The following is a 12,601-nucleotide window of genomic DNA, read 5'->3' as shown; positions in this document are numbered from 1 at the left end:
TTTTTTTTGTTATTTCCCACAGGTTTTAACATTATTTCTTACCTATTTCAATACCTGAGTTAACCTGACTAACAGTGATGGCATTTCGCAATTTTGTAAATACACATGTTTGTTCAGAACTTTTATACAGTTTTGGTATAATAAAAACAAACAAACAAAATATTGATACATCAGGGAAACAAAATAAGAAGAAGAAATTTACAAAGCTAAATGACCATGACAATTAACAACGATTTCCCAAAATATTTTGATGGAAATAATGAAAATAGAAAAGAATGTAAATGTAAGTATATTAACAGATTAATTGATTGGTTTACAAACTTATCTATCCATCTATTCCGGTATTAGTTATTTGCTAGAACGGTTCAGCGGTTCTTTGAATGAAATTGCTCTTTGATTGATATGTAAAAATCTGTTTAGGGTAGAACTGTCGAAAAGTGTTCTAGGGTCGAACTGTTAGAACATATTTATGATAGAATTGACCAAATTCATCTAGGGTATAACTGTTCGAGATTGTGTTTGATCAGAACAACTCCTGTCAAAAACTGTACTAAATGGTGTTAGGTTAAATGTTCTAAAACATTTAGAGACAGAATTTATGAAAGGTTAAAAGAACCGATTACAACTGTAACTTGGATAATAAACAAGACAAGTAGAGTAAATGTAATATGTAGATACCTGTGCTGTGTTCCAGTTCGCAGGCTCGTTAAAAATTATTAATATTGAGGATCCAAAGCTTAGGTACGCTGCACTTGATGACGAAACAAATGATAGTAATAATTCTAACTTTAAGATAAAAAAAAAAAAAAAATGTTTTATTAAGTCGATAAAAATTCTTTGTGTTTCATCCCTTTATCTTATTTTTCCTCTTTTCATTTTCCTAGCTGCATAAAATAAGGTCATAAAATCATAATGCATGAAGTTGTCAACATGGTAAACTTGTGGTCTGAAAGCCGTACTTTGACCTACATTGTACAATGGTTTACTTTTACAAATTGTGAGTTGGATGGAGAGTTGTCTCATTGGCACTCATACCACATCTTCTTATATCTATTGAATATCAGATAAATGTCAACACAATGTTTCTAGTTTTTAGTCACACCAATTTTCGTTGATTGAGGAAACATTGTATTTTCGTGGATATTTATATTCGTAGTCTTGCCGAAGTCTGCGTACAATTCTATAGAAAATGTGTTCTCCGTATTGAATTTAAAACATTTTAAATTCGTGATTCACCTTTACCCCCGAATCCACTAAATTGGTATATTTCGAATGGTAATGAGTCCACAGTATCAGAAATAAAAGTATTAGCCGTTTTGGACAAACAAAGATCGCACTTGTTTTATAAAGAGGCGGCAGTTAGCATGGGGACATCTAAACTCACAAGTCAAAGTAAAACATACAAAGCCATATCAAAAGTCTAAAATCGAAAATCAAAAATCGAAAAACAAAGAAACACTACGTAGAAAACTAAAATCTGAGCAACACGAACACCACCAATTACTGGTTATCTCAAGGATTTGTACTTACATGAGCAACACGTCTGATACAAAATGTGGAGCAGAAAATACTAACCCTTCCTGCTCCACATTTTGTACCAGACGTGTTGCTCATGTAAGTACAAATCCTGGGATTAATCACAGAAAGTCTAAAGATAACAAAGGGATATTCAAACTCGAAAGTCGAAAAAAAAATCGACAATGCAATGACAAAAAACGAAAAAACGACCGAAGACAAACAAGTTTACGAAACACTACATGGAAAACTAAAGACTTAATAACATGAACCCTACCAAAAACCGGAAAATAGTAAATCCTGCTCCATATGTGACACCCGTTGTGTTGCTCATGTACAATGGTAGTACAAACCCTTGGACAATGGAGGAGAATTGGAATATATCCGTGGTCATCTGAGACACCTATATTCCTTAACGTTTAACCAACTCGTGATGGTGTCCGTGGAATTTTCGGAGAAATGACTTCATGTAACTTCTAATAAGATGTACAATATTCATTAATATCATTATCATTATTCCTGTCATGTATATGCTGTCTATTCCCGACAGTCATTGTTCATAAACTTTGAAACGTTTCCACGGTTAACACGTTCAGGTTTGTGATATTGTCAGTTTAACAGGAGTTACTGTTGTCAATGCCATTTGCCTAAAAAGAAACTACGTATACACATAAAGGTAAGAAATATCTCTATCTCCAATTTTTATTGTTGTTGTTTTCTATTAATGCTATCGTTTAATTTTATATTCCCAAATGAATTAGTTTCCTTTCAGAACGATTTGTTTCTTTTTTACGGTAACAACCCGGACAAAACTATGTTTCAACGAAGAAGAAGTCTACGATTTCCGAATATTTTTACAAATGACCGTTTGCTAAAGGGATGTGTCTTCTTTGGTTATTAGCCTTATGAATTTGGGGCTAAAGATAACAGTCTGCATGAGTTTTCTCGTAGAGGAAACCATTTCCGTGAATATTTACCAGACTAGCAGTTAATTATGTGCTAGAAGTTGTTGTTGGTTCAGAGTCTTGTTTTCGGTAGAAAATAGCATCGTCAAGTTGACGTTCAGCCTCTTGATTATAGGCAGATGTATGTATGATGTTAAAATGAGTACGACAGATATTATGATATATGTTTGAAAGGCATTTGACACGTGTCGTAATGTTGAGTGAAGAAAAATAAAACGAAATAAGGTAAATTATTTGTAAGCTAGGATGTATAAGAACCAAAACAGTTTAAGAGCTATATAACCAAGAGGACCTAGAATATAGCTTTTAAAATTCGTCTTAGGTCAATTTTGCATGAGGCAGTTTCTTAGTTTATTTTTTAATTTCAAAATTTATAAAAGGACAATTTTAGAAAGTTATTCATAAATCATGTCAATCCGAAGTACACTATGCATTTATGTTAAAAATGTATGTCTTCACTGTCACAATATCAAACGAGTATACTCGCATTGACTGGTATATCAGGTCATAACTGTTTCTATATTTTTTACGAATGTTATTCAAATACATCGGATAATTTTATGTGGTAATGTCGATATTGTTTTCGTCCAACATATGTCCATTTGTTATGGGATTCAATTGGGATGCAACATTTTCCGGATCTGTCTAACCGACATGTTAACGTTTCTTTTGAATAGCTTGACACACAGCATTGGTTCAGTGTTTCGGAATACACGTCGGTCGTGTTCTGACTTAAAAGTACCATATTATAAGCGTTAACATCAGAATAAACAGATTTAATTTCATAAGTTCTTGTGTTCGGAAAAAAACAAACCTGTAAGTATCAAATTTATAACATTCAAATGAAAAAGTAATTTTTTGATCATTTTGTTCACTATTACATGTATAAATGTTACGGTTTTCAAGATATTTGACGCGATAGAAAATTTAACGGTTTAACATGAATGAAATACGTGTTCTAATTAGGTTTACAGCTAAGTTTAGGTCCTCTTGAAATTATAATGTCCCTGCTTCACTTATCCATAAATATGATGAGCATTATTCACTTGAAACGAGAATACCATTTCATATCATATAAATGATTGTATTCAATAGCATTATAATGTATGTGTTAGATTATTTTACAATACATGGAAAATTATACAGGTTCTCAAGAGGGGGGCTACCAGTACAATATCAACTGAAACATTACGAAAAACCAATAGTTGCTTTTATCAAAATAATATGAAATTATCTTAAAATTATGAAAATGTCGATATTTCCGTTTAACCAGGATAAAACCTATATATATATTTCTGTATATATCAGTGTTTTTTTGTTTTTTTTGTTTTGTTACACATTTGCCTCAGGATCGAGTGATCATAGAAGTTCAACTTCTGCATCACTAGCCTGTCAACACTGAGATTTTGAGTTCGAACTCCGTACGTGGCATGTGTATTCGACTCCAGCCTTAATTTACTACGATTTTCAGTGTTCCTATCGAAGGTCGGTGGTTCTCTTCGGGCATTCCGGCTTGCTCCACCAATAAGGGTCCAACAAGCAGTAGTATTTGTTTTATAATATGTACCGCTAAGTTTGAATTACTAAAGAAAATTGTTTCGAGCCGTTTCTTCAAATTTGTTTTTTAGAAGGGTTGTCAAAAATATCTCTGAAGCTTCATTCACCACGACATAATCTTGACGACATGTGAAAAGAAGGCTCAAAACGCATTTAAAACCCAAAATAATCCTAATGCCTTACAAAGTAAGATACGGGAGAATTGGAACGCAAGATTCTTGCATATTGTGTTTAATAGAGAAACATGACTTATGTCATTGTCTAATGATGATAAAATATAGTAAAAAGAAAAACATCTGATAAATTGTCATTTGTTTCCTAGATATTTCATGATTTAATCTGCTTTTAGTTTTTTATTAGTCAAATTCGATTCCAATATGTAGTATTGCTTTTGAAATCCACACTATAATGAGATGGGCCCGCCAATATCATACTAAACATCAATTACCTTTTAAATCACCAAAATATCAATGTAAAACATACTTTCACCCAAGGTGAACTATAGTTATTAGAGTCTATGTCATTTGGTCTCTGGTGGAAAGTTGTTTCATTTGCAATCGTACCACATCTTCTTATTTGTATATAGACTACATGTGTATAGTCTAACGTTTGTGGTTTTTTGTCAAAAAATATACTAACAACAAAATGAAATTACAAATACGGATATTAGAATATGAGCTTAACAAAAAAAAAAATGATGTGAAAGCGGCTAATGTTAAAGTCAAAAGAAAAACTAACTTCATGATTCATGTGCTGTTGAATATCTAAGTTTAATAATTGCTGAAATATCAGTATGAGTGGCAAATCCCGAATTTAAGAAATAGTTCAAGAAACGTTAAAAGAACATCGCATTAATACCATACTGAACACTTTATTTCACATCTTGTATTTGGTGGAACACGTGTTTCTCAGTCTATGGTTTTCTATGTTTTGTTTTGTAGACTGTTATATGAATTTTGGTCGTTTTTCAGATTTTTTCAATTGCATTGTCAGTTTGTTTTCGACTCATTAGTTTCGATATTCCTTTTGTATATATCATTTGCCTGTCTTGTTTTATAACATTATCTTTACAAAGGGTACCAGATCCGTATATCCAGTCCTTCTTATTCCGTCTCTGCATCACTTTTATCTCGATGATTATTCTATGTCCTGTGATGCAATATGGAGTCAATGGTTTAAGTATAGAATAGTAGATCTTGTCAGTTTTGATGTATACAGTGTCAACCTTTATATAATACTTTTTAAGATAATTGACAAGGAGTCATCAAGTTGTTTTGGTCATGTAACATTTTTAGAAGATTGTTTATGACAGATATATTTCGCTGTTTACAGTTTCTACTTATCATGGTAATAGTTTTCTATAGAAGTATAAGTAAAACATTAAAATTAGTCAGCATCGTCATTCAACGGCTATACGCTTCAAGTAATCCAATGGTTCGATCATTATTTTGTGTGTAGATCTTGCATCGCTGATTATTGATACTGTTTACAGTTTTTACCTATTTGATCAATTTTTCGAGATAAAAGACACAAACAATAAATAAAAAAATGATCATTTAAGGGCCATAAAATCATTTTAGAAGTTATCCAATCGTTCATGTTGTGTGATATTTATATTGCTCTTATTCTGTGTACTAACAGTTTTTACCTATCCTTTATAGTGTTTTAACTAATAGAAAAAAAAACATAAAGTGGAACTTATACAAACTGAAAATTAACAATCAAAATAATAAAAAACTGTAAATTCAGTCAGTATTGCGATGTTTTTATCAATGTGAAAAATGCAACCGCAGTATCAGGTTCGCAATTACAAAACTCGCATCGATAATATCAGTAGTGAGGATCCTTCACAAAATTTTTGAAATTACATTCTTAAGATGTCGCACTTTTACCAGCTGTTATGAATGATTCGCAATTATAAATGTACGCATTGATTTCTGAATGTACATTAATTAATAGCAAGACATTAATGATATGCATAAATAAGGCATTTAAATATATATATATATATATATATATCATATCTAATGATCTAGCTCTATATCCGAAGCGTCGACACTGAATTCATATCTAAGTATAAATTTCCGTTTTTAAATTTAGAAATTATGAAAAAAACTTAGATTCTAATTCCTTAAGGCAATGTTTCTTGCAATAGTTTATTGCTATTCTCCTTATTAGTCCCTGTTGTTCATACAGCTCCTGAAGACTTTACGCTTCTGATGTTAATCTTTCTGGTTCTAGGCGTTCTTGATGAAAGAGGGACGAAAGATACCAGAGGGACAGTCAAACTCATAGATCGAAAACAAACCGACAACGCCATGGCCAAAAATATAAAGACAAACAGACAAACAAAAACATGACGACAGGCGTTTAACAGAGATAGCTTCTGAGTATACATGCAAGGTTGTTCGGATTTGACTTTCCTTCGTATACGCTGTAATTTTTCTCACTTTTTATTAGTAAATTTCCATCTCCTTTTTTATATAAACAAAAGCATGAAAAGGAAGAGATATTATTTGACCTTTAATAAGATTTTGTTTTGTTTGAAACTATACATGGCCATAAATGAATTACAGAAACTACATACACAGTGCTGATTCATTTAAAATAAATCTTTCTTATGAATGTATTCTAATTTAATGGACAAATTCGCATATGTAAGGATGTAACCAGGCACATGGCAAATCAACCCATTGAAAACCAAAGTACTTGATTGTTCCAAGACACAGTTCGCTAGTAGGATTGTTTGGTTCTCCCGGTGCCATATCAGTGAACGGCATTTCTAAGCTTGAAGTACTAATCCATCTGATATTTTCGTCGGCTTTGAACTTGTATCCACCAAGGTAATAGATTGTATCTACAAAATGTATATGAATAATGTATTTAAAAACTAAAAATCTTAACAAGAATTTGAAAGATTTTAGTAAGATTGTTAAATTTTCAAATGCTAAGTAATAACAACAAGGCTGCGTTGCAGGAGTAAGAAATGGCAAGTAATTGTGCCTTTTTTAAAACTTGTACTGATTAAAAAATTAACAGCCTACAGGATTGTCAAGTTCCTACATCAATAAGTAAAGTACTGCGAAAAAATGAAATGATCCCGTATATTACTAACTTTTTTCAAAGAAACATAGGTTTTCCCCTTTGTTTCTTTTTTAGACTTATACCTCACATTTGAAATCAGCAGTCATCTCTTACCAACGAGACGATTTTGATTTTGAAATTATTAATTTCCTTTTCCTTAGTAGCAATATACCAACTGCACCTGCATATGGGATATACATTTCCCAACTCATTCGGTATTCAAGAGCTTGCAGCTCTACTCAAACTTTGTAAAACGTCACCAGTGTCTGAACAAAAAGCTGATGAACCATGGTTATGTCAAAGAACGGCTCGTCTTTTTCTAAAAACGTTCATCGGACGATACCAAGACCTTGTTGGTGAATATTCCGTATCAAACTAACAAATGATACATGATTATCTTGATTCACCGTTTTCTACATAAGAAAATGCCTGTATCAAGTCAGTTGTTTTCCATTCGTTTGGTGTGTTTGAGCTTTTAAATTTGCCAATTGTTAAGGAACTTTCCGTTTTGAATTTTCCCTGGAGTTTGGTAATTTTTTTGTTTTACTTTTACCTGCAAATATCAAGAAATAAACACTTTCGTAAGGCAGATATCGAAACACTTTCAGTATAGGGCACTTGTTATGCGACGTTTTGATCAATAAAATATGTGTGTGTAAATGTAATTGATTTGGCAGGACTTGATAAATAAAAGAAAAATGCAATTATATCAACTTTCTTCTTGGCCTTAACATTTTTTGCAAATAACCATAATTCATATAATTTCATAATATATACAAGAATTTACTGTTGAAACTTCAAACATGCAATTAATGTTATCGTTTAAAATCATACCATCTTCTATAACGTTGTAGATCATTAAAGTACATAAGAGAAACTCCTCTTTCAATGGAAGTATGAAAGGAATCTGTGAAAATTGGTGTCATAAAACTATATAAAGCCAAAAGGAATTAACCTATACACGTATTTGTGTTCTATATTCTATTTAAGAATTAAAATCACAATACATTCTTAAATTCCTGTAATTTTTTGCGAATTTTCAATACAATTTCGCCTTTAGAGTTGAAGTATGAATATTCCTGCTATAAACTCTATTTTAAATTCAAATTTCAAGTTTTTCGTTTAAAAAAATGCCCAGTGGAAGTGACAAAAAAAGTGTAGTTCGGTTTGAGTAGAACGATTTTCCGTCAAGTAGTACATGGCATCAGTGGCCGAGGGGACAAAGTAATTCAACCAGTGTATCACTACCACTATTAAAACTAAGGTCAGTTTGAGCCCTACACATGGCAGGTGCATTTGATTCCCATCTTAATTGACTAGGATTGCCAGTTTTCCTGCCTAAATTTTTGGTGGTTTTCTCCGGGCACTCCGGATTCCTCCATCAATAAAAAAGTAGAATAACAAACAAACTGAATTCCAAGGAAAACCCGAAACGGAAAGTCCCTTATCAAATGGCAACATCAAAAGCTCAAAAACATCAAACGAATGGAAAACAACTGTCATTTTCCCGACTTGGTACAGGCATTAACCTGGACATCACGAAGTAGACAAGAGGGCTGAAAATTGCGTTTAACACATAAACAATCATCAATCAATAAAATAAAAACAAGAAACGAGTGGCGACAGATCAAACTTACAAACAATGAACTGTGACGATGAACTTTAACGATACTATTAAACTCGGTTGTATAACCTTTTCTAGATGCACATTATAAGCCAAAATCATATATTTAAGGAACACTTTCGATGCGTGTGTACTTCATAGATTTCATAACAACAAAACACTTGATATGAAATACAATATTTATGCTTTTTTTGTTATTGAAACTACATATGGAACAATCTTTTCACAGTTGATACTTATATTTGTGTAAAGAATTGAAATAATATTGACCAATTTTTTATATTGATATATCCGTATGAATTCTCATAAACTTAAGCATTAAGGAATGCGAAGAGAAATGTTAATGGCATTGTCCAAAAATTACAACGATTGCTAACATTATTTGATTAAGTAAGGGAGTGTTTTAATATAGTATGCATGTTTTGTGCATGTTTCATGTGTTTTTATCTGTTGATAAGATGCTCATGTTTATGTCTTCTCCTATTCTCAACCGATCGTGTGTAATGAGTTAACATTATTAAACTTGTCTATTTTTTGTTTTGTCTGTTTTTATTTGTTTCGTTGTTTTTTCCATTTATTTTTTTTTGTATTGAGTCCACTTATTTTTGTTGACACTTATCCCATAAAAGATATCGTCAAAGTGGCGGTATCTATTGTATTTGAAAGTAACTGATAGATATCTAACTGACAAATAGAAATTGAAAATTTCAAAAATGCAATAAATCAACCTACTTCCAGTTATGTTTGCATTTCTCACGGTTAAAATAGACTTAATGAAATCATTCTCATCTTGTGTTTCCATTTCCACTAGTTTTCCTCCCAAGTTATAACAATTATCCTATTAAAAAGAAATACAATAAAATGACAGGTTTCAAATTAATTATAATTAAATAGATCTACTTCATCTTGAATCAAATCAACATCATTCTTTGGTCGTTATTGTTTAATGTTTTTTTTTAATTAATACTTTTAAATAACACGATTGACAGGAAAGTCAATACGTGAGTACTCTAAACATATTATTCAAAATGCACTTTTAATAACTTGAATGAAAAAATTGTTAATATACTTTTAATGGTGCGATCGATACAAAGCCTATTTTTTTACTGAACTCAGCTTTGATTTTATTTTTTCCTAACTGCAAATTTCACAGTTACAAAATGTCTTTATGAATTTAACATTTCACTGGGTAAAATTCTACAAAAGATATGTTACGCATCATTGTGATATTTCCCGGACTCAGAGTAAAGCATCATTTGATCTTACTTCTAAAATCTCCGTGTTATGCATAGAAAATTCGAAAATTTATTTTTACGCAGCCAGAGATTGGGACAACAGCCTTTCGTAGCACAAAACAAACACATTTCCACAATATAATAGAGGCGAAACTCTTATCTATATCTACTCTTATAACTATTATCCTTACAATCAAAATTATGAGGGTCTGGATGGCGTATACAGAAAATAGAATAATGGGTAGAAAATGCAGAATATATGATCCGAAAAATAAAGAATATAGAAAAAGGTCATAAAATACATAATACTGAATAATGGGGTGCTAAAATATCAAGAATGGAGAATTATGGGAAAAGCATACAAATAACAGAGAAATATGACCTTAAAAAAAATTACAGAAATAAAGGACGTCCACCAAGACCCTCAATTATTCCAGAACCAAATCTAAACATGCCTTACCCGTGCCATTTCCCAGTTAACAGTGTCCTCAATTACTTTATATATTGACGATGCGTAACTAAAGCATTCAGTACATGATGGAGGAACTGTAATGTAAAAACATGAATTATTTAGCAATCTCTGTTTTCCATTAAAACTGATTCCAATATATAAAACCTGATAATTAATATACTTTTTTTTTTGCCATACCATGTCTTTCTTCAAAGTGCCTTTACAGTATAGTAATATTTCTAGACATAAATCCATAATTGAATTTTAACACCAAACCAATGACAAAAATCAAACTAATAAATTGCTCATTCATGAAAGAGTCATATCATAAAGGAATTGACCAGCACATGGATGAACAATATTTTTAAAAGTAAGTTTGGAATTATGACGTAATATTTGGAAGTCAAAATCGGAGTTTTTTATTTCTATAATTCTATGATTGGATTAAACTTAGAGTTCATTGATGTGCTAACAGAACTTAAAGCTGTCTCAATTTTGCATTTTTTAAAATAGTTAAAAGGAAGAGATTTGTTGCAACGACAAATCGCAAAACTTAACACAGATACATGCAATACAATATTGGGAAGCTAAAACTTAAGCTCTTATAAGAACAGAAAGAAACCCAATAAACCAAAAAGAAATTTAAATTCAGTAGTCGAAAATAAACTGGCAATGCCATGACGGAAAACTAAAAACGATTAACAGTGAACAAAACCTAACATAAAAAAACGAGGACTGAGCATCACGAACCCAAACAAAACTCGGATGTCATCTCAGGTGATTTGAATGAGTAAGGAGATCATGTGCCACATGTGACATTCGTGGTGAAGATGTCTTTCTGACCTTTGTTTATATTTTTATATATTTCTATATTGCTCACATAGTAACATCTTCCCTTTTAAATCACCTGATACAATATAAGAAAATGATGCATTGTACCTGTACAGTAATGGAAAAATGTCCCTTCCGATCGTCTGAAATACACGGTTTACTCGACTGATCATATTTTTCAAAACAAAAATACGATTTTGATAAAAAAAAAAAACACACAAAAAAAAAACCACAAAAACAAATTAAATGTTCCTATTGTTTTTTCTTTTTTTACTAGTAAAAGTTTATTGGACACATTCTGTAAATGGAGAAAACAATATTTTGCTCATATATCAGCAGAGCACAGTATATGCAATCTTTGCAAAATATGTTTTTTGTAAGAATGGCTCAGCAATATGGAATATGAAGACGTACATACATTTATAATATCATATCATTAACACAAAACGGTTCGAATTTTTGGTGGGCTTAGAACCTTTGAAACAGAAAATTCAGGGTTTGTTCTTTAAAAAATGGTTTCATTGCGTAAGGGTTTATCATGCTGATTATTCATAAACAGTTAATCATTAGCTGTATGAAGTTTGTTAAAATATATTATCCAACAAATATTTAGTTAGTTTTTGTAGGTAATCAAGTTGTCTGTTGTCCCTTTGGTAGCTTCTGCTTCGTTTTGATAATCCAAACAAACGGTAAATGTTATGTAAATTTTGATATACAGAACCAAACTATCATCAATGGCGTTTGCTTTTGGAAAAATATAGTTTGATATGCAATGCTTTAAGATTAAGTCTAAAAGAGTCACCAGAAGAGTATGGGTTATTCCTAAGAGGTTATCTTGTAATAAAAGGATATTGAACTTTTAAGTTATATGTTATTTAAGAAACAGAAAAATTTACTTAGACGTCAAAGATTTCTATGAAGCTGAGCATAACATGCCTCACTTATGGCTGAGATTGACGCCACTGTGTTTCCATTGACATTCTCGCACACGACTCTTATGAAGGCATATCATAACTAAATAGATAACTATCCTTTGGTAGCAAGTCGCAGCTACTCACAAGTTATTTTCCAATCCTCAGGTTTTCACTACGATTTAAACTGAATGCAATATCATTTTGACATGAACATGACGCATGGCAATTATTCTAATTTGGTAAAATTTAACAAAACTTTGCACTGATTTTTGTATTGTTATTGATTCATTTACGGTGTATATATATATCGGTAGTACACATATTGGGTCAAAAATAAGAATGTACTCTGCGACAAAAATAGTCATAAATCGAGTGTTTATGGAACTGGAGAGTAACCTCACTGTGATTTTAATAAACATATAAAA

The 12,601-nt window shown here is 31.4% G+C and overlaps 2 protein-coding genes across 2 annotated transcripts in view; both read right to left on the bottom strand.

Annotated features, from left to right (window-relative positions):
* The window catches only part of LOC127704734 (U1 small nuclear ribonucleoprotein A-like), a 1,100,970-nt gene that overhangs the window by 1,052,937 nt on the left and 35,432 nt on the right, over positions 1 to 12,601 (bottom strand). The gene's annotated exons all lie outside the window — the stretch shown is intronic.
* LOC127706568 (perlucin-like protein) overlaps positions 6,674 to 12,601 on the bottom strand; it is a 14,836-nt gene continuing 8,908 nt past the window's right edge. The window contains exons 5-7 of the mRNA XM_052211223.1: positions 10,441 to 10,526; positions 9,478 to 9,583; positions 6,674 to 6,894 (exon numbers count right to left, since the gene is read on the bottom strand). Coding sequence (XP_052067183.1) covers positions 6,674 to 6,894; positions 9,478 to 9,583; positions 10,441 to 10,526 — 413 coding nt within the window. The remainder of the gene's footprint in view (positions 6,895 to 9,477; positions 9,584 to 10,440; positions 10,527 to 12,601) is intronic.

This window comes from Mytilus californianus, unplaced genomic scaffold, assembly GCF_021869535.1.
Source record: "Mytilus californianus isolate M0D057914Y unplaced genomic scaffold, xbMytCali1.0.p SCAF_6, whole genome shotgun sequence".
Lineage (NCBI taxonomy): Eukaryota > Metazoa > Mollusca > Bivalvia > Mytilida > Mytilidae > Mytilus > Mytilus californianus.
The sequence above is the reverse complement of the archived record's forward strand: the minus strand, read 5'-3'. Positions and strand labels throughout refer to the sequence as shown.